Here is a 23,759-nt window from a genome sequence, read left to right on the forward strand (position 1 = left end):
ACCTGAGCCGAAGGCTCAGGTCATGATCTCAGGGTCCTGGGATCGAGCCCCGCATCGGGCTCTCTGCTCAGCAGGGAGCCTGCTTCCTCCTCTCTCTCTACCTGCCTCTCTGCCTGCTTGTGATCTCTCTCTGTCAAATAAATAAATAAAATCTTTAAAAAAAAAAAAAAAAAGAACTCATTCTTACTTTCTCTGTGCTCTCATAGTCATTTGTTTACTATCTTAAGCTAGGTAAATATCATCTCTCCTACTAAATTGTGAAAATTAGAAGCAAGTACTTTATCCACAATACATAATAATGACAACCTAGAAATGATAACAGCTATAATTATTCGAGTATCTCCTAAGTAAAAATCATTTTGTTAAGCACTTTAAGTACATTTTGTAATTATCACAATGACTTTCTTTTTGAGAAAAGGAAACTGGGAGTCAGGTTAAGTAACTTGCCCAAAGTCACAGAGGTAATAAATAAGTGGTGAAGCTTGGATTCAAATCCAGATTTGTCTGATTCTTCACCACCAGCTTGCCATACTTCTTACTTAGCAAACAGTAAATGCTGTTAGAAAAAGAGATATTAAATACTTATGTCTGTTAAATTAATTCTATTACATGTAGGAAAAGCCTTTCTTATACATCATATTGAGGAATAACAACAATATTATATGGTAATTTGTTTCCATTTTTTCCAGGTGACTTCTATTGCCACCTGAAGGCTGTAAGCAAATAAGATGCAGTAATTTAAACAACCAAATCCAAATAATACTACTTTAAAAAAAAAATCACTTAAAATTACATGTTTAATAATGCTCTTCTTCAAGTCTTATTCCAAAAAGGTTCCAATGCATCAAGATTTTTTAATACCCTCTTTCAAGATTTTATTTAGAGCCCTTTAAAATTACAAATAATGACTTGCTATTTGTAATTTGCTAGGTGACATGGAAAATACAAATAGCCCCTTCTTCTCAAGGAAATAATACAGACACAAACAAATATAATAAAAGGCAAAATAAGTGAATCATACACAGCTCAAAGTGAAAAATAATCTTTGTGAGTGGCTATGGTGATCAGACACTCCAAAAAAGTGGGGAGCCTGCTTCCTCCTCTCTGCCTGCCTCTGCCTACTTGTGATCTCTGTCTGTCAAATAAATAAATGAAATCTTTTTAAAAAATGAGTTATGCAATAAACTTTATTCTGGGGAAGAGTAGTCAGTTTATGGGGATGGGGCAAAAAAAAAAAAAAAAAAAAAAAAAGACCAGAGGGAAAGAGACCAACTGAGAGTACAGAGATGGTATAGGATAGAGATTAAAGGTACTCATCCTTAAGAGAAAATGAAGCTCCTATACATACAGAACTCAACCTATAATATGAATCCATACTGGGCAGAGATAATCGTGGCCAATCAATGGACAATACCTAAGACAGTGAAGGAGGCAAGTGTACCAGCAGATAAAAAGGAAAAGAGACCTACCAAACCCTAAGAATGGCAATGGAAGCTTTCAGTTCCTAAGAGGCTAACAATGAGTAAGAGCTCAGTGTGTGAAGTCAACAAAGATCAGGGTTGTGGCTCACTGGGAATTGGAAAAAGGATATGGAGGGAGGTGGGCTAATTGGCAATGTTCTGGAATAAAATGGATTTGAAGGTTCTGTAGGACAGGTGGGAAGCCTATGATAAATGGGAGAGGGAAAGGTGAAATGACCCTTGCTTTAATAAAACAGAAAACATTTTCCAATTTGACCCCCTACAAATTAAGGGCAGAATTAAAGCCTCATGCAGGCAACCATGTATTTGTCACAGAATGAAGAAACATTCCACACAGCAGTATATTGGGGGAAAGGATGCCTGGGGCCTGGTTTAGAGGAATGAAATATAGGTGTAGACCACTGCAATAGTAGTGAAGGAGAGTAGCAGACGGCACAAAGGGGAGTCTCAGAAAACCATAATGCACAGTGACTGATCAAGAGAACTTCATGGGCTTAAGAAACTTGGGATAGTAAACTATTTCCAGCAGGTGTTCCACATTCACAGAAATGATGCCCTGAAAGAGTATCTGGGTGGTCATTGTGTGAATTCTGGATAGATGATAATGTTTGGCTCATCTGTGTTCTTTTTAGAATCTAGTGAGTCAAAAGTAAAAATACATATAAAGTAATTAGAAATATAGAGTTGGATCTCATAAAGACTAAGGATTAAAATTGGAAGACTTAAAGTTGAAAGGTAAAAGTGACAGTAGTTGAGTTACCAAAAAAAAAAAAAAAAGGAAATGTAAAGAAGCAAGATGAGTTAAAGGAAGAAAAGGCAAAGAAACAAGAGTAGCCAAAAAGGAAGAAAAAAGATAGTGGTAACAGTTTAATAGAAGCTGAAGAGGAGACTTTCACAAGTGAGTGAGGACAACTTCAAATACTCTAAAGAAGTCATGGGAGTAGTAAGAGCAAAAAAAAAGTGAATAAACATGGTGATAAATAATCTTTAAAGGAGCACTGTTAATGGGTAGATGGGGATGATATTCAAAAGGTAGAGAGAAATGAATCACAAATAAGCTAGTAAACACCTTTTTTTTTTTTTTTTTTTTTTTTTAAGTAGGCTCCATGCCTAGCGTAGAGCCTAACACAGCGCTAAACTCAGGCTGAGGTCCTGAGACTGAGTCCTAAGCTGACATTAAGAATCAGACACTTGACCAAGCTAGCCACCCAGGTGCCCCATTACAAATACTCATGGTAAAAGGAAGACAAAAAATAAGGACAGTAGACAGTAGGGATAAATTTCCCTTGTCTTAAAAAAATTACCTGAAAATGTTTGTAAGTAGAAGGAATCTGGGAGAGAGAAGAATTGAAGTTGCAAGTTAACTGAATAAGATTGTGTAAGAACTAGAGGAGACCACGGACAGGGTTAGCTTTGGAGAAGTGGAACATATTTGACTTCTGAGATCAATGTCTAGAATAAAAATAACAAGAAAAACATTTGACGTTTTAAAGATTATTTAAAAGGATGACTTCCAACTGAGTACTTCCTAGGAGGCCAGGTTAACAGCTAAGAGACTACAATAAAATCTCCAGAGAACTGGAGAGAAGTTTAAATAAACACTGTAGATAAAATACTACATCAAAAACGAATGATGTACTTTATGTTGGCTAACTGACTATAATAAAAATTTTAAAAACCCTACAAAAGCATTAAAAATTAAAAAATAAAGAAAGAAGTATTTTAAAATAAAAAGATAAGACCAGTCAAAGTTAAAAACCACAAAGTCAGAGGTGATTGAATCAAACACCGGTTGAGTAGTCTAGAACTGAGCATAAACTTCAGCAGAGGAAGATGTTCCAGTCTCATGTTGGGTTTTATGCCAAGTGAGCATGACTAAAATTGTAAAGGGTTCTAGAACAAAAACAAAGCAGCAACCAAAACAGATGACTCTGAGAGTGAGGTTGACTATAAAGTGAAATAGGTGCTACTGGTCTGGAAAAAGGAGTCAAAGTCCTAAAAACGCAAAAGGGAGTTACCCGTACAGGGTAATGGGAATTGAAAAGAAATGAAAGTATGTATGATGAGATTAAAAGTGGTACTGTGGTATAAGAAAGGGGGTATAATGATGGGTGTTAAGGAGGGCATGTATTGCATGGAGCACTGGGTGTTACACAGAAACAATGTATCATGGAACAGTACATCAAAAACTAATGATGGACTGTACACAATAAAAAATTTTTTTAAAAGGGGGGGGCTACAATAACTTAACGGTTGATGTGAAGCACTGGCACTGAAGAAGTACAAGTACCTGAGGTCAGGCTAATAAGGGGGAAATAACAAATGAGAGAGGTGATAAGCCATCAAGAAAGGTGGGCAAATCCTTGAAAACCATAGCTGATAAGCGACCAAAAAGTAACACAGAGGTCATTTTATGATCTGTAAGAAAATAACTTTTATACTTCAATTTCTAACTTAAAAAAAAAAAAAAAAAAGGAACCACCTCACTTTGCATAACAACGTAACTGCTCTATATCTAAACAATTTTTGGCTATTTTTAAGAAAATAAAAATCCATCCTAAGGGATGCCTCTATTAATGAGATACAAATGAAAGCAATGTGGGCTGTGAAGGATTTCTCTATATAAAGCAAATATTAAGTACTCAAATAACCTAAGTTGAATGAATTTAAAAAAAGAATTCCAACAGTGGCCTAATGACTGGAATAGTCTCTCATTCCACTGAAGGATAGATGGTTTGATGGATAGACGGACAGAGACAATGGCTTACAGAAAGAGAAAAAAACAGACCTAATAAAGTTCCTAACATCACCAGAAACCCTAGAGTCTCTCAAAGTAACTGCTTTGAAAAGAATAATATTCATGAGATTATATGGATTTGTTTAGTAAATATATTTAAAACACTTGATTTTCTATACTTGAAAATGACCATTTAAAAAATTCTATAGAAAAAAAATACCCATAGAGAAACCATTTCCCTAACAAACCTATCCTAATTTCTTAGTCTAACTATTCTTGCAATTTTAGTTCAAATAATTTTATGAGTTATGATGCTGGAAAAATAGTACCAGGCATTATTCTAAAAAGTTCACTATAACTAGACATTTAGTTCCTTAAAGAGAAAAACTGGCTTCTAAAAGGATAACTGTTTTGTTTTGTTTTTTTAAGATTTTATTTATTTATTTGAGAGAGAATGAGTGAGACAGTATGAAAGAGAAGGTCAGAGGGAGAAGCAGACTCCCCAAGGAGCAGGGAGCCCAATGCGGGACTCGATCCCGGAAGTCCGGGATCATAACCTGAGCCGAAGGCAGTGGCTCAACCAACTGAGCCACCCAGGCGCCCTAAAAGGATAACTGTTTTAAAACAAACTTTCTGAACTACAATTTTAATTGGTAATTACAGATGTTTAACTCATCTTACCTCATCATATGATTTACATAGGCTTTGCTACAGCTAGTGTTGTATCTGCAAAAACTACAATGGACATACGTAGGAAAGTGATTTGCAAAATCTTTTATTTCGGAACAACACTCAATGCACTTGTGAACTCCCCGACGATACCTTATGGAGATATAAAGAAAATTATAAAAATATATTTTAAGACAAAAATAATAAGGAAGGGCCTTATTAATATTTTGTTAATTAAGGACAAGATATTTAAATGAACATGCTTAAACAGTCATAATTTGAAAATCTGTTATGGAACAACAGCTAGAGTAAGTGTAAACAATCTAACGTATGTCAGTGTTTTCCACTGGCATAAAAGGAATTAAATTAAGCAATACAAACATCACAAGACCTAAGCACAACACATAATAATACCAGTATAATAAATGAATATTATAAAAAAAAATTCCAGTACTGTTCAATAATTGTAAGAAAATACATTTTTATTATTTGCTTGGCCTTTATGTCATAGTGATAGCATATAAATGTACAAGAGAGTTGTGTAATAGGGTAAATTTATATTAAAGTTTTTATACTTAAGATTAAATTAGTGTTATATATGAGGAATAAAAGATTACCTTAAGTTCCTCAATGCTGTATTGACTTTACTTTTTTTATTGCTACTAGCCAATGTGCTTTGTTTCTTTTGCATATTAGAGATTTTTGATTTATATTTAGATTTACTTCCATTAGGCTTACTTGCATTAGGTTTACTTGTATTGGATTTAGTTGGATTAGGTTTGCTTGTGTTAGATTTTGTGGGATTTTTAGCAGTTATATTTTTAGTCCTTGGAGGTGAGAGCTGAAGGGTAGAAGTGCTTGCACTAATGGAAGGTGTAGTTGAAGATCCTGACTGAAGCGGTCCAACTGAAGCTCGAATAGTAACCTACAAAAATGGAGACAATGTTTGCTTTAGAAAATTAATCATGGCATTAGTATTGAAATATCACTGTATAACAAAAAGTTAAACATCAAGTATTTGGAAAGGGCAAATATAAACTATAACTGGATAAGTCTTTCATTTATTCTAAAATGTTCATCCCAATTAAATGAAATTAAACTTGATATTTATTCACTTGTAATATTACATTTTTTGTATTGATATCAGTCATGTTAACAGTTATTAATATATAATTAGGAGTTAATGCAAATTATATGACTATTAAAAGAGCACATTCCATAGCTATTTTTAATGCTCTGATATAACTCAAATAATTCACAGAGATCAAAATTTAAATCTCAGAGCCCAAAAAATAATTCTAGAAAGGCCTGAATTACCCCTCAAAAACTATAAAACAAAAAGATCTAGAGTAAACATGACCTCCTCTTTCCAGGGGCTCATTAGGCAGGATTTATCTATACATAGGTTATGGGAGAGGTTACATCAATCAATTCATTATACTGATGGAGAGTTTAATAATATTTAGAATTTCCTTAAAGAGAATTAATATAAAGTTTATCATTTAGTATCCAGAAATTGTATTTTTTGGTTGGCAATAAAAAACAATTGCCTACCAACATTCTCATTTATCATTAAACTATACCTCTCCCATGTATTTGTCCTATGGAATACATGTGTTTTGATATCACTCAAAAGCACTGGACTAGGAATCAAAAGAATTGAGTTTAAAAATCTCATACCATGCCTTCCTAGCCATGTGACCTTGAATAAGTAACTTTTCTTCTTTATCTATAATATGGGGCAATAACTGTCTTGCCTTCCTCACTGGGTTGCTGTATGGATTAAATAATAGAATGTATGAAAAAGCATACCAAAAGCCTTATTCTAAGGTGCTATAAAAACATTTAGTATCATTATTAATATTATTACCACTATTATTAATAAGGGAAAATATGAGAGAGGACTGCACTGCTTACATTAGTGTTCTGCATGTCTAGTCCCAGCATGGAATGAATGGACTGCAGGGAAGGATGCTGGATAGCTTCTCTTGCTCTAGGTCTTCAGAGCATGGCTTTATATTGTTTTAGTTAATTCAAATAACAGACATACCCACATTCAAAGGTAAGTACCCAAAGCCAAATATAAATGTTTTGGGGATTATTTCACTTTGGATTATCCATGCCTCTGTTTCCCTCCACTGGAGCAAATATTCAAGAGCTGACTGTATATAAAGAAGTCAGAGAAAACAGAGGTATATAAGGCAAAAAGGGAAAAGTAAATTACAATCATCAGTATGCAGTCAGACATGTTGTTTGCTCACTTAAAAAACATAATGCTATCCAGCAGCAGAACTTGCTTCTCTTAGAGTAGACTCAGTAATAACTGCAATAAATATTTTAGAACCTATGGCACTCAAGGCACTATACCAGATGCTGAGGACACAAAGATAAAATATGAGTCCCGATCTCAAGCATCTTATAGTTTAGCAGATAAAACCAACATATACACTGCCAACTGGAATAGCTCAAACACAGCCTATATAATATTGACACAACCCACTGACCCAGGGAATAGTTAATCTAGTTGCACTTTTTACAAAGGAGTATCACTTTAGCACAGCACACACCACTGACCATAAAACAATGGTCAGGTTATTTTTTCTAGATATAGGAATGACAAAACCTAAAATTAAAGGCTTACTAAAAATCAGGCATCATTTTTTAAAGTGTTGTATTCAATAAATAAAAGAAGGCAGGAGTTAATTTCTATTATCACACAAAATGTTAAAATACAACACATTTAAACTCACTTTTGTTCCAGGAGGCAACCCTTCCAGTTGTTTAGGTTTTATAAATGTTCTATGATGCTGAGTCTTATGATCCATTTTCTCTTTGCATGTCAAAAACTGCAGTCTGCATTTTGTACAACGATGTATTCCTTTTTTCTGTTTAAAAACAGAAAAAGGGAGGAAAAATAATTTCTACAACCACAAATACTGTGTCCTTAAACTGCTCTGATTTCATTTTAATGATACCTAAATAATTTTAAAACTAGTACTTTATATCACACATATAAATAACAGCAAAATATTATTTCATTTTTTACATACTCTGCATTAGTATTTGGGTTTCAAAAATGTCTATTCCTATACGGAAACTGAACATAAAAGTTGTATCTGTAGGTTCTTTTTTTTTTTAAATTTAATTTTATTTTTTCAGTGTTCCAAGATTCATTTTATCTGTAGGTTCTAATGAAAGTTCTCTCAACAGTGGTGTGAAAGCTCATCTAATTGTCATTTTAAAATGTTTAGACACATGATATGGTTAAAAAGAGCTATACTACATTTTTATCCTGGAAAAAAGTAAATTCTTTTTAATTTTTGCTATTTCCAGTTGGTTGACAACCTGGTAAAATAAATTCAAATATTTAACCAGACATTTCAAAAAAGGTTGTTAGAGAAATGGTTGTATAAAGCAGTGCTGTCTAATGTAACTTTCTGCAATGATGAAAATGTTCTACAGCTACACTGTCCAATATGGTAGCCTCTAGCCACATAGGTTATTGAGCACCTGAAATGTGCTAAGTGCAACACAGGAACGGATTTTTTTATTTTATTTGACTTTAAGTAATTTTAACTTCACTAGCCACATGAACATTGAACAGTGTTGATATGGAGACATAACAACTACTGCAAACAACTACTGCTAATCTATTTACTGATTAAGATCCCTTGTGTGAGTCCCTCTTTAAACTCAATCCTGCTATTATTCTATAGCTGGAAAACAAGATTCAAGAAAAATCTAAATCATTCCCCAATAACTAGTCACTGGCACTGCCGACTCCTGACCCAGTTTTCTTTCTACTATATGATAGCATCTACAATCTTATTCATATGCTCTCATTAAGAAATGATATATGTATGTACATATTTATATATACACATACTTAAACAATACATAAATACAAAAGAATGTTTTCTCAAAAGTTACATTCTGCCAAATACATCACTACTTCCATTTAAATACACTCAATCATTTATAAAATTCGAACAAGGTAATATACTGAGAAGTACCTGGCACAGTTACTAGCATATAGCAGGCATTTCATAAATCAAAGCTCTTTACAAAATTCAAAGCAATGTATAAATATAATGGGTTTATATTACTATTCTAGTTGCATCTTAAGACTATTTTAGAAGTGTGGTGCATTGGATTGTATCATAGATACAGGCAATTTTTAAAAATTCACTTATATGTGCTGAGGGAATAGGCAGAAAAAGAGAAAACTCGGCTAAGAAACAGATACTAAGGCACAGGACAGAAAGAAAGTTCTCCAGAATCCAATTCCCAGAAAGCTTTTCTCTATCTATAATCACTCCCCAGGTTACCTCATCCAGTTTCATGGCTTTAAATACGATCTATCCATCTGTCTACTTGACATCACTACCTAAGCACGAATATCAACAGGTACAAAATTGAATTCTGGATTTTCTCCCTATCTCCCTGTCCCCCCAAATCTGTTTTCTGTTTTCCTCCTATGACAGTATATGAAAATTCCATTCTTGCAGCTGCTTCGGACAAACACTTGGTAGCTCACCCCATATCCAACCTATTAATAAAAGCTGTCAGCTCTACCTTTGGGAACTTTCATAATCTTTCTACTCCTCATTACCTACTACTGCTGCCATACTGGTCCAAGCCACTCACTTGGACTCCTATATTCTTCCTGTCATGTTTTTTCCTCCATGTGGTCTATTCTCCCCATAGGTGCCAATGATCTTAAAACAAGGCAGATTGTTCAGACACTTAAATGCTCTGATAGTTTTCTAAAGCCCTGTTCCTGGTTTACAAGGCTCTGCATAAACTGGCCTATACTTTATCACTACAAGCTTATCTCCTACTAGTTTTCCTCTTACTAGTTTACTCTGCTCTAGCCACAACTGGTCTCTTCGCTGTTCTTTGTGCCCCATGTATATATTTACTTCAATGCCTACAGAATATTTCTCTTCCTAGATTTCCACATGGCTTATTCCTTATTTCCTTCAGAGAGGCTCCTGTTTTACCACACCACATACATAAACAAGCAACCGTTTCTCCACTCCCAACACCTCCCTGGTACTCTCTACCCTCCACATTTTCCTTCCACAGTACTATTACCAGCTAGCAAGCATATACATTCAAACATAAGTCCACATATATTTATCTTCCTCTACTATAATTCAAATTCCAAAAGGCACAAACTTTGTTCTATTTACTGCTACTATAATAGCCAAAACAGCCCCTGGCACACAGTAAGGCACGCAATAAATATTTGTTAAATAACTGGACTGTGAGGCAGAAAGCAAGAGACTGATAGAGAAAGTACAAATGAGAAGCAGGTACAATTTAACTAGTTCAAAACGTCTGCCATTCCATTCAATGAACATTTGTCCAGTCACGAGATAGACTAATTAATCCTCTATTCTCTTAGTTGGACCTAAGTCTTACACATGTCTCTTGTGTATGAATGCATTTCAAAGCAATAAAAGTAATAAACAGTACATTTTAAAATAACATCATGTTCAGTCAATGAAACAGTGATCTGTTCCAAGGCTAGGGACTAATGATCTGTTTTGTACTTTTTTGATACATATACCACACTGTCTGGGAGACTCGAGGGATTTAAGAGTTAATTCTGACTATATGTAATTTTTGCCCTTAGACCTAATGTCAATGTGAAATCTGGGTCTGTGGTAAAGCAGTAAAAGCCTGGGCTCTGAAGTCAAATTTTAATTCTGCTTTTTATTAGGTAGTAGGACACTGAGCAGGCTTTCTCTAAAATTTTGACTCACCTAAAAGTTAGAAATAATAGTACACATATGGTGATTGTGAAGATGATAATGCTTGTAAAGCACCTGCTGCTGCCATAAGGTAAGTAACTTCATATGTTAACTGCTTAACATTCTTACTAAAGATCTAATGAACATATCTTACACATCTGAAATCACTTTTATTCTTTCTTAAAAGTCATACAAGGATTGTTAACTCTAAAATCACTGAGACTTAATACAGCTTTTTTTTTTTTAAAGATTATTTATTTATTCATTTGACAAACAGAGATCACAGGTAGGCAGAGAGGCAGGCGGAGAGAGAGGAGGAAGCAGGCTCCCCGCCGAGCAGAGAGCCCGACGTAGTGCTCGATTCCAGGACCCTGGGATCATGACCCGAGCTGAAGGCAGAGGCTTTAACCCACTGAGCCCTTAATACAGCTTCTTAAAAGAAAGTTACAACCAAAGTTTTTGAAGACAATAAAATGAGTCATAGAACCAACAATTCTTATTGTCTAATACCGCACTAATGATGTAATCTCAACTACAAGTTTAAAGTCCTACTCAGCTATGATGTTCCAGTCTTCAAAAATAATTATGCAAATTGTAAATATCTTGAAGGATGCTGATGATCCTTATTAATAGATTCCCCTCCCTTTACTCTAACTGCTTACCTTCCTAAATATTCCATATAAAAAAAAGAAAAACTGGCAACAATGGCAAGACAAGACATAAAACTCAGTGTATAAAAACCTTATAAATCACATAGCCCACATAGTGGGTCCACACATCTCTCTCATAATTATCATTCTTCCCATTTCTACATCTCACTCTGGAGCTTAGGAAAGCATGTGGGGGAAATTATGATAAAAGATCCATAATGAAACAGCACTACCATTTCATATCTCATTCTCCCATTCAAATTTAAGCCCAAAGATGAAATAAAGAGTACCAAGAATAGGGTTTCCAGAACTCTATTCCTCAAAAAATGTTAATACATATTATGCAAATAAAGGGCTCAGGGAACTAATAAGCACTATACCTGTTGCTTGGAGATTTACAATGTTCATTAGCATATTAAAAGCTCTGAGAAGTCCTGTTTTAAAAAACAGACAAGCAAAACTGTTTGATATTGTAAGTATTTACCAAATTTCTTTCTTTTCTAGTAACCGTTTGGGGGGAAACATCTATTAACACCTGATGGAACACTGTTGGGGAAACCTAGAATAGAAAGATTTTGCCAGAACTTCTCAAAGATGAGTATCATCCCAACATCTCATCACAACATAGGAGATACTAAATTCACTTGGATAAAGAGGATAAAATTGTATTAAAAAATTCACTTGGATAATATATTTTATACATATACATTTTACACACCCACAATGGGATATTAGTTATAAAAAAGAATGAAATCCTGCCATTTGTAGTGACACAGATAGAACTATAGAGTATTATGCTAACTGAAATAAGTCAGAGAAAGACAATTACTATATGATTCACTCATATGTAGAATTTAAGAAACAAAACAAGCAAACATAGAGGGGGTGGGGGGAAAGAGAGGCAAACCAAGAATCAGACCCCTAACTGCAGAGAACAAACTGATGGTTACAGGAGGGGAGGTGCCCAGGAGGATGGGTTAGATAGCAATGGTGATAAAGGAGAGCACTTGTAATGAACACTGGGTATTTTATGTAAGTGTTGAGTCACAAAATTCTACACTGAAAACTAGTATCACACTTTATGTTAACTAACTGGAATTTAAATAAAAATGTAAAAAAAATTTCACTTGGAAATTCTACTTTTATGATCTTTCCAAGTTAAAAACCACAACCTGATTTCATGATAATCGAATGATTAGAACTGAAAGCAAAGTGAGCACCAATCAGAATGCCAATTTCATCAATAATAAAAAAATGCAATGAGCTGATTAGGGAGGAGGCAAAACTTGATTACATGATCAGATTCAGTAAATCCAGTGACTTCTGATTTTGGCAAAGACACTGTTGTTGAGGGGCGCCTGGGTGGCTCAGTTGGTTAAGCGGCTGCCTTCGGCTTAGGTCATGACCCCAGGTTCCTGGGATTGAACCCCACATGGGGCTCCCTGCTCATCAGAGAGCCTGCTTCTCCCTCTCCCTCTGCCTGCCACTCTGCCTACTTGTGCTCTTTCTCTCTCTCTCTGAAAAAATAAATAAAATCTTTAAAAAACAAAACAAAACACTGTTGTTGCTCTTTCAAGCACACTTAAGAATAGGATCAGTGGTACATAAAAGTTTTCAGCCCAAACAAAGGATGGTTTAATTGCTCCAGGAAAAGAACAGTAAACATAACATCAGAATTCAAGAGAAGGGTGTTAAGTGCTAATACTGGTACAGTATAATATAATAATATAATATAATGTAAGTGCAAAAATGTATATAGCAAAACTAGCAGAATTCATCCACAAGACAGGTGATGACCTAAATACAGTTCTTTGGCAGAGTTCATATACCAAGCAGTAAGTGTCATTACTGTTTCCTTTATTACTGGTAGCTATAAAAGACCACGTCTGGTCAAAGATAACAACATTTATTCTCATCATAAAGGAGATAATAAATGGAAATTAGGTTGGAAGGAAAATAAGATTATGAGTCCTCAATCTTTTCTTATTAGTTCAAGCTCACATTTACCCTGATAACTACCTTTAAAACCATTCCCATGCCCACTCTTGGACCCTGAAATATCCAATTTTATGGGTATTCCACTCATCTGCCCTTTTCCCCTTCAATCCTCGGTTTCCAGTTTCTAGCTATCTTTCAAAATTTTCACTTGTGAGCCACAACATCACCAGAAAGGAAGCAAGTAAAAGAAGTGGAAGTTTTATAAGTAATTCAGCATAAATTCCAAATTAATTATGTCATTTGGAAAATCTTGCTTCCTTTGCAGAACAAATCTAACTAATGTCCTAAGTAATAATCATTTTGCTAAAACAACATGAACAAATAAGAACTGGTAAATCTCACCTGATGCTTCATATAATGATGCATGTAGGGTGTTGCAATTTTAATAACTTTGAGGCAAAATGGACATAGCAAGTTCTTAGTGTTTTCGTGGGATGTTCTAAAATGAGTTTCTACATCAGAAAATGATGATGATCTGTAATTGCAAACCTACAAATAAAGAAAGTTTAGTTTAACTTGAAAATGTATGATATGCAATTACAAAGTAACAATGATAACGTCATTTGTTTAGAAGAACATCAACTATTTCTCTGATACCTACATAACCAAGAATCTCATTAATGTAAGCACCAAAAGATAATCTTTGAGACAGAAAAGTTATCTGTCAAAGTTTAGGGATACTTCCCAAAACATAACTAGGCTCCCTTCTTTTTATCAGATCTTTCTATTTACCACCCCCATCTTAACTTGAATTTTCATGCTTTAACACCTCTTGTTCTGTAAAGTTTTCTTTCTTTCGTCATAAAAGCACCCTCCTTTAGATTACAAGCGGCCTCCAAGCTATGGCATTGCAATGTATTTTTATCTTCTTTTTCTATTTCTTCTTCAAATTCCAAAAAAATGCTAATCCCACAGCAACTGGTAGGGTTCTCTGTAACGAAAAGCATTTCGTACTTCCCTTGTATGCCTACATTCTCCCCTATATGGTAAAATAAGTCCCTATGCTTGTCTTACTGCCACAGGGCTTTTCTTTGTCCAATCACGAGTAAGTATAAAATGGCCTATGGGCCAATTTCAACTCTCTGCTGATCCCACAGATAATACATGAGTTATGCCAAAGGTTGTTTTTTTTTTTTAATTAATAAATAGTTTACAAGAGGAATTTTAATTTTAGTAACCAATTTTATCTAAATGGTTAGGAAAATAAAAGAATATATTTCATGGCTCTTGAAAATTATGTGAAATTCAGATTCCAATGTCCATAGATATTTTAATTCTTATTGTGTTTTGTTAGACACCATACAGTATATCATTAGTGCATAGATAGAGTTTAAATAAATAAACACAGAGCTGGATCACATCTATTTACTTGTTGTCTATGGCAGCCTTTGTGCTACAATGTTACAGCTGATTGTTGCAACACAGACTATATGACCCTCAAAGCCTGAGGAGCTTTAAATCTGGTGCTTTACAGAAAAAATTTGCTGGCCTCTGGGTCCCAGTAGGTTTAAATCCGAAAATCAAGACAAGAGAAACAAACAAACACTAAGTAAACAATAAAATATGTGTATACCTGGCAAATATATGGCATTTCCCCAGGCTTATGATTGTCCTTCATATGTTGTAAAAGAATATGCTCCGTTTCAAATGATAATTCACAGATTTTGCAAATGGCTAAAAGTGGGGAGGAGAAAGACATTATACCATTTTAAGATACAGATACAGACATACACACACACACACACACACAAATATCAAAGTATTTTATATAACTGAAACTATATGTCACTTACACCTCAATAAAAAAAAAGTATCTTCACCAGGCAAACAAAACAGATATATATATATATATATATATATATATATATATATTCATTTTATATATCTATATCAACAAAAATAACAATAGTATTGGTGGTGATAAACAACAGTTACACAGTTTTTAACTGTATGCCTAACACAGTTCTAAGAACTTTACTTACATTAGCTTATTTAATTCCCATAACAGCATTATGAAGCAGATATTTCTATTATCCCCACTATTCAAATATTAAGTAACTTGCCTGAGATCACATAGCTGTATTAAGAGGCAGACCTGGGATTTGAACTCAAGCTATCTAGCTCCAAAATATGCGATTTTTAACTATGACTGTAGTTACTTTCCTTACTCAAGTTTAAAAGAAGGGCATTAATTTCCTATTTGAAAATAATGATCTGAAGTTTTTAATTTAGTTCCCCCCTATAATGCACAGGTTATTTACTTTAATGAATTATTTATAAGAGGGACTTTAATTTTAATGACTTGTTTTAAAAATTTAGATAAGTTAAAACTTTTCTAATTTTGTCCCCCAAAATTCCAAAGTCTTTTTCTTAGTCTTATGTCTCTAACAAGATTCTTTCTCAGAGTTTACATTATCAAAACTGATAATATGCAATACTTAAGTAGAAGTGTAACTTACTAGAAAATTCATGGGGTGTATGTGTGCTTTCAATGTGACACTGCAGTTGAAATGGTGTGGGAAACTGACGATAGCAGTGCTGGCAGGTGGTGTGGTTTTCCCAGCTCTCACTGCTCTGCTTCTCAAGTTCCAAATGGTGCTTCATGTGGTTCATAAACCTATAAATGATTGCCAACAGGTGCAAAAGTTCAGATTTAAAAACAAAAATCTAACAAATAAGTATCTGAGTCTAAATCTTAAAACTATAGATATTATTCAAAATAAAATCTCAAAAGCCTTAAAATCCTCTAGAAAACCATGTGTTTTAAATAATCACTTTCAATTAAGTGGCTAAATATAAACATCTTTGCTTTAAAAGAATTCATCAATGTAATTAATCTGAAATATCACTAATTTGTTCAAATTCTTAATCATTTCAGATTATTAAAATGTTTTTTAAAGATAAAAAAAAACAGGGTATTTTTCCATACATGAATACTATTTACATTTTTAAATAAAATACTTCAAAGGAAGGAAACCCTACCACCAAAAGCAGCTACAATCATAAGAGAAATCTTTTAGGGCCATGAAGATATACAATAGATTCCAGCTGTTTAAAAGACAAATTACTGGTATTTTTACTTGTGTCTTGGTTTCTAAATGCCTGTAATAGCAATTTTAATGCCTACAATTACAAGAACCTTTTGTTTTATTTAATGATACTGGTTTACTGTTAGCACAGACTGTTCATTTTAACTTGCAGACTGTGCCCTTTGTAGGCAATGTCCATTTTTCAGTTTTACATTCTGCTATTTCAGCTTCCTTAAAAGGCTTCTTATGAGCAGGAACTATGACCTTCAACAGCAAAGAGTGCAATATAAATGGGAATACCTATTTAAACGAGCTTACTGAAGCTTTTTGCTGAATTTGAAAGTAAAGTTGTAACAATTTTTAGTCTGGGTCAACTATTAACAATTATTCACTTTAGCCCAGAAAGGAAAGAATCTTGAAAGTAAGTGATAATGTCATCAATCTGGATAGCAGTCACCATGAAGGCTATAACGTTTATCTATCTTTCACACCTCCACAGTAGTACTTTTCTTGAACAGGTTATGGCACACTTTGAAATATCTTTTTGTCCTCCCTTGGTTTTAACACCAGTTCTACAAACACCTACAGAAAATCTTTGTATTGGCTAAATATTTATATAGAGAAAAAAGGTCACGAGCCATTAAACTTTCAGCTCACAACTTTAAGCAATTAAAGTGTATCTATATAAAATAATCTCTTAACTAGCAAGCTTTCTCACAATTATATGGGCCCACATTGGGAACGTAAGCTACTTAAACCAACAGATGGAAATGAAGGAAACATAAAAGCAAACTTCTTAAAATGATGTTCACAGAATAAAATCAACCTAACTGTTTTTGGTGATATTCAATGTAGGAGGAAAAAAAATATCATACCACAATATGCTGACAAGGCAGAGAGTAAAAATCTATAGCTATCAGTTTTCTACCATTCTATACAAACACCAATTTGTCTTTCCAGTTTTTACTGTTTAACATATATAACTTCTTTGGTTACAAAGTATTTACCATTTACCATTAATTTACCATTAAGATTGTTTCCTAAACAATCAGTATTTCAAAAATGCTCAATTCCAAGATGTTATAAATGCTGTTTGCTTTAAATTTGAAATATTCAGGTACTCTAGAAATATATAACTACTCTTCTAAAATAATAACAAAAAGGGAATTTAATTTTCATGTTTAATATTAAGTGGGCTAGTCTCAAAGGAAAAGCCAAAAGCTATTGCTGAAATAACTTCTAATATATACATATTTAAATATAACAAGGAACTAAGTCAGTGAAACATATTTCTATGCTATCACCGTATTTACTAACATGATTTTTCTGGTGTATTTTACTATGAATATGGAAAAAGGTGACATAGAGTTCCACTGTAATATTATTTCAGTGTTAAATCACAAAGTACAATATCCCTTCTGTTAAATTATTTAACTATGGATGGCTGTTAAAGTTTAAAGGAGATAAAGAAATATGAGGGCTCATATGAAATAACATGTGAAACAATTTGGAAACTATAAAGCACTACCATGAACAAAGCTTTAATAATTGTTATAGGAGTATATCACAATGTATTTCAGGGTTTTTCTATATGCTTCTTTTTGGACCCAATAACTCACAAGAAAATGAAATAAATACTGCATCCAGAAGTACCCTACAGGTACCTAAGAATGCTATTTACAAAGTTAACAAAGACAAACATAAAAAGGCATGCATATGTATGTTTCCACAAACATACACACTCATCTAAGGGCAGTATAATGGTGTCTGCAACTTACTTTGAAAGGCATAAGAAAAAACTAGCTTAAAGGAAGAATGAACAGATATATGATAAAGCAAGGATAGTAAAATGGTAATGGCAGAATCTAGGTGATAAGCATACAAGTTATCTGCTGTAAAATTTTTTAAACTTTGCTGCATGTCTGAACATTTTTATTATAAAATGATATAAAAACAATCTTACCTAATATAAATGTCAAGCTATATAACTACTGAAAAATATCAATCAGTATGTCTTGTTACCTTGTTCTTGTTGCACACTCACTTATAGGATAACAGTTACTAATATGCCATATAACTCAAAGATCACAAAGTAAAGTTCCTAAAATTTAAAGCATACATGTATAAAATTCAAAATTCCACTGGAAATTAAATTTCTAATTTTTAATGGGGTTAAATTTTAAAATCAAAGCAGACCTGTTTCTAGAACTGGTACTTCTCTAAAGAAGATCACTTTTCCTGCAAGGGAAATGTTCTAAAAATTACAAATCTGAATTAAAAGACTTGAGCATTAAATAAGATTAGTATGGAGGAGGTAAAACTGGAAATACTAAAGTGGTTCTTCTTGTGAAGAGAAATAAAATTCAAACGCAGCGAAAAATGAAATAATCTCATGAAAATTCCTAAAACAGTGATAATATAGAGGAAAAGTTAATTTCCCCTTATTTGAAATGAAGTTTGTCCTTTCTTAAGTTATCTTAAACAAATACAACTAAGTAAGTCCAGGCATCAACTCTAAATTACAAGAAAGAACAAAAGCTTTTCAAGAGGACAATCTGCCTTTGTCCTTAGTAGAAAGAATTAAAATTGTTTATCTAGAATGACACAGAAAAATGTAAGATAAAGATAAAACATTTATATCTATGGCATTCCAATTTTCAAAGAGAAATGAAAGTAAGTATTTACATACCTAATATTATTTTTAAGAATTTTCAAGCAACTGAAGCATTTAAAAGTTGTGTGAGTCTTCTGTTCTTCCTGGGCATCTCCTTCATGTTTTCCATAATAAAAGTCATTAACTAACATGATCAATTTTCCTTTCTCTGAATCAACAGTCTTGTTTTTATTTGCTGTACTTGAAAATTCTGTTTTAGCCAGTCCTAAAAAGTTATTTATCATGTCTGGACAACAGTACTGAAAGAGAAAAAAAAGTTGTTTTATTTATCCCTTAAAAAATTAGATTACCAAAAAACAATTCTGTTTACAACTTAAGTCAGATCATGTAAAACTATGCTTGGTAATATGTCAGGAAAAATATTAATTTACAAGTATGTGGTATATACTCACACTCTAAATAACAATAAACACCAATTATCTTCCTATTATCTTAAAAATCAAAACTTTTTATAAAAAAACAAAATTTTTTAAAAGAGTAACTCTAAAACTAGGACTTGGCTATTGATCTAATAGTTTTTTCCCTTGCAATTTATCTTTTATGTTTAACTAAATTAAACTCATTCATTTCATATCCATGTCTAGATAGAGCATTGAAAGGAAATGTAGTTTTACATGCCATAATGTGTATGTTTAACTATCAAGTGATACATGAAATTTCATATCTAGTTAGAACTAAAAACGGAACACAACTAATTTACCATTGCCCAAATGCAACGTGCTAGAAAATGTGTGAGGAGAAAAAAGATCTTTAACAATTCTTTAAAAATTAGTTACATCTTGAAAAATTCTATAGTTACACCTTGAAATCTAGATCCTTAAATATTTGAAGGGGAAATTTAATTCCTCATGAATAAAATCAAGATGTCACATAAACTGGTTCTAATGTGGAATACTTTCCTACTCATAAACTCATAAACTACAACATTATCTAGATACAGGGCCCAGAAACCTTTATTTTTCAACAAGCCACCCAGGTAATTCTTTTATAACATACATCAGCTGACTTAAACTCTTCCTAAATGTGTTATTTAGTAAATTAACAACAACATTAAAAAGTTTGAAACTCTAACAGAATTCTATTCCTTTTTTTTTAAAACCCAATTAGCCAAGATATAGGACATCATTACTTTTTGATACAATGTTCAATGATTCATTAGTTGAATATAACACCCAGTGCTCATAATATCACGCGCCCTCTTTAATTTCCATCACCCAGTTACCCCACCCCCCCCACCGACCTCCCTTTCCCCAACCTTCAGTTCATTTCCCAGAGTCAAGAGTCTCATACAGTTTGTCCCCCTCAATTTCTAAGATAACATCCATTTCCTCTCCTGCCACACCGAAATGTTAGATGATTGGTAAAATGGTCTATATCACATGGGAAGCTGGGTCTTTGATCCAAGATAGACCTATTAACATTTCACTTGCATTTATTTTGTTCACTTGTCAATTCTGAAACCTTTAGGGGAAAAAACACCAAGAAAAAAATAGAAAATAGATCTAAAAGGGGAAAAAATCTGAAAAAAATGAGCCCACAAATAGTGACATAATCTGCGTTTGGGAGTTAAGGTTGCATCTATAAGCTAAATAAGGATAAATACATTAGGTTCCTAATACTACATGATCCTCTGAGGCCAATCTCTCAATATATACAGTTGAAATGATACCACAACGAGAAGAGGGAAATGAGAAGTTTCTAGATACTTCTTGGGACACATGTAATATTTAAGAGTTCAACCTTAGGAAAGTCCGACTATTTTTAAGGACTATTATAAGGCAAAGTTCCTTCTAGAACATGCTGGTTTTGAATTTAAGGATAAGTGGAGAAAAGGATGGTTCAGAGTAAATCCATCAGCACTATCAGAAATATAACTCAAAATTCATGTCTTACTACAAATGATGTATACCCGTAGTTTCATTTTGATAGAAAAAAATCCCTGACGGTATGTGCAATTTTACCACACAAGTGATCTCAAACAACAATGAGAAACATTATAATGCACAAAAATCATTTAATATAGAATACTGTCCCTAATTAGAAATGTGGACAATCATATATATTCAAACATTAAATCTGGTTTTCACACTGTAGAAGTTATTGAGTCATATTTGAGACTTGATTCTTTTCTGAAATCTACAAAATAACCTAAGTAGTCTATAGTAGAGTGTGCTACAAGGTTATATTTTTCAGAAACATCTAATTTGGTACATCTATAAAAGTTAAAGTTACCTTAAATGCTCATAAATTATAATATACATAACAGATGATCAATTGCTAGCTGTTTTTTCATTTTTGTTTTTTTTTTAAATAAAAGAGATGAGAACATGTTTTAAAAATAAACATACAAATCTTAACATTTTTTTTTTTTGGACAGTTGACACACAATGCTACGTTACTTTTATTCACAGTATCTTTTAAGCAATGTTTTGGACCCCTGTAAGAGAGATGAGCAATAAACCACTGAAAACCAAGAATGGACAACCAAGTTCAGGAAATTCAGTAATTGAGAGAAAAGCAAAGAACCCCAAAGAAAGTATCTTTTTTTCAGTCTTAAAACCCTTTTGGGTCTAGCCCTTCACTGTAGCCCTGGATTATCCCTTATTTTCCTGGGGACAGAATATTAATACTTTAAAGCCATATATTGTAATTTGACAAACAGCAGATACCACCTAAATAACATTCTCATCTTCACCCCTCCCAGCAGAGATACCATGTTCTATTGCTTTGTTTGTGTCTAAAATTTAGGTTAGGTTTTCAGAACAAAGAAAGTGGGATGTTATTTTTAAATAGTAAAAAAGAAGTTCCCATATGATCAGCCTACATAAGTCAACATTTTCCCCTTCTCCTGCTGGGACTCATCCAAAGCCACAACAACCAAATTCTAAAAATTTATTTTCATTGAAACTAAGAGCCAGATAAAATCCACAGACTCTACAACATATGACAGCACTACCCAAAGCAGCCAAGCTCAGACAGAAGACATGTAGTTGGAAGCAGATCAGAGAAGTCAAATGGACGCAACAGTAACAGATCTTAGAAAGTCTCAGCAAAAATTTGCATTCTAAAGGTGAAAGACACACCCTGAAGTGCAAAGCTACATACTTTGTTTATAAAAACAGGTACAGAAGCTGGGGAAAGAAGGATCCCACAAGTCCCCCAGACTTCATTTCGTACTGAGATTAGGCAATGCTACATATAAAAATCAGACACAAAAGTCACATTTACAGAAAGCCTTCTGCCCAGCAAAGAGGTGTATAAACCAGTTAGTAGGATATAAGATTATCCTGGCAATCCTTCCTAAAATGAGCCTTGTACGAAAGAGTTAACCCAAGAAAATCCAACTTGCTCTTCACTATGATTGAAACTTACATCTAAACAAAAATAAGATAAAAGGAGGAAAATGTAAAATTCTGACAAAAACACCATGGAGCAGTTGCAGATGAAAATAGTATCCAAAATTTTTGCTACAAATTTTTAAAAACTTAATGAAGTAACTGTCTATTTGGAAAACCACAAAGCAACACGAGATGGCAAGACAAAAGAGATCTTAAAAAGGAGTGGCAAAATTGAGGGAAAAGTAGAGAAATCAGAGCGATAAAGACAGAAAGGAGAACAATGGTGAACAGGCATTGGAAAATAAAATGAAGGACACAAAGGCTGATAATGACAAAAGCAAATAAAGAAAATTTAAGTGCTAAAAGGATTAGAAAGAAAATGATAGATATGCCAGACAAGGGACATCAAACGAATGCATACTGGACAACATTCTCCCCTCCCACAAAAAGACAAAACAATAGTATGGGATCAATATTTTAAAATATGAATATGAATCAGAAAACCACACTAAAAGACACAAACATACACTAAAATAAAGACACATACAAGCAGAAAGAGCATGTTATATATCAGAGTAGACTGACCCAAACCCCAACACCAACTCAGTCATTATAAAATTATCAGTCTTCCAAAATAAAGAATCGTATGGACAGCTAGGCAAAAAGATCAAATCACTTATAAAGAGCAAAATAATTCAGGCTTATCCCAGATTTCTCAACAGCAATATTCAATATTATAAAACAGAACCACCACAAACAAGATCCTCAAAGTAGGATCCAATTTACTTTACATCCTTTTAATTTTTTTAAATTTAAATTCAATTAATTAACATATAATGTGTTATTGGTTTCTGAGGTAGAGGTCATTGATTCATCAATCTTATATAACACCCAGTGCTCATTACATCACAGGCCCTCCTTAATGTCCAGCATCCAGATATCCCATCACCCCACCCCTCTCCCCTCCAGCAACCCTCAAGTCATTTCCTATGATCCTAAGAATCTCTTGGGGCACCTGGGTGGCTCAGTTGGTTAAGCCTCTGCCTTCGGCTCAGGTCATGATCTCAGGGTCCTGGGATCGAGTCCCACATCGGGCTCCCTGCTGAGCAGGGAACCTGCTTCTCTCTCCACCTCTACCTGCCACTCTGCCTGCTTATGTGCTCGCTTTCTCTCTTTCTCTCTCCCCTTCTCTGACAAATAAATAAATAAATAAATAAAATCTTAAAAAAAAAATAAAGAATCTCTTATGATTTGTCTCCCTCTCTTAGTCTTTATTTTTCCCACTCTAACCCTATGATATTCTAGTTTTATTCCCTAAATTCTTAAATTCACATGTAATTGAGGACATATAACAATTGTTTTGCCCTGATTGACTTATTTCACTTAGCATAATAATATACAATAGTTCTATCCACGTCCTTGCA

At 33.5% G+C, this 23,759-nt stretch overlaps 1 protein-coding gene across 4 annotated transcripts in view; it reads right to left on the minus strand.

Moving 5' to 3' along the window:
- The window catches only part of LOC111153325 (zinc finger protein 280D), a 130,260-nt gene that overhangs the window by 53,049 nt on the left and 53,452 nt on the right, over positions 1 to 23,759 (minus strand). For all 4 annotated transcript variants that reach the window (XM_022512279.1, XM_022512278.1, XM_022512280.1 and 1 more), the window contains 7 exons: positions 19,013 to 19,236; positions 15,754 to 15,911; positions 14,868 to 14,968; positions 13,637 to 13,783; positions 7,638 to 7,772; positions 5,505 to 5,812; positions 4,900 to 5,040 (listed from right to left, as the gene is read on the minus strand). In XM_022512279.1, coding sequence (XP_022367987.1) covers positions 4,900 to 5,040; positions 5,505 to 5,812; positions 7,638 to 7,772; positions 13,637 to 13,783; positions 14,868 to 14,968; positions 15,754 to 15,911; positions 19,013 to 19,236 — 1,214 coding nt within the window. The remainder of the gene's footprint in view (positions 1 to 4,899; positions 5,041 to 5,504; positions 5,813 to 7,637; positions 7,773 to 13,636; positions 13,784 to 14,867; positions 14,969 to 15,753; positions 15,912 to 19,012; positions 19,237 to 23,759) is intronic.

Source organism: Enhydra lutris, unplaced genomic scaffold (genome assembly GCF_002288905.1).
Source record: "Enhydra lutris kenyoni isolate GAN:26980312 unplaced genomic scaffold, ASM228890v2 scaffoldscaffold31, whole genome shotgun sequence".
Lineage (NCBI taxonomy): Eukaryota > Metazoa > Chordata > Mammalia > Carnivora > Mustelidae > Enhydra > Enhydra lutris.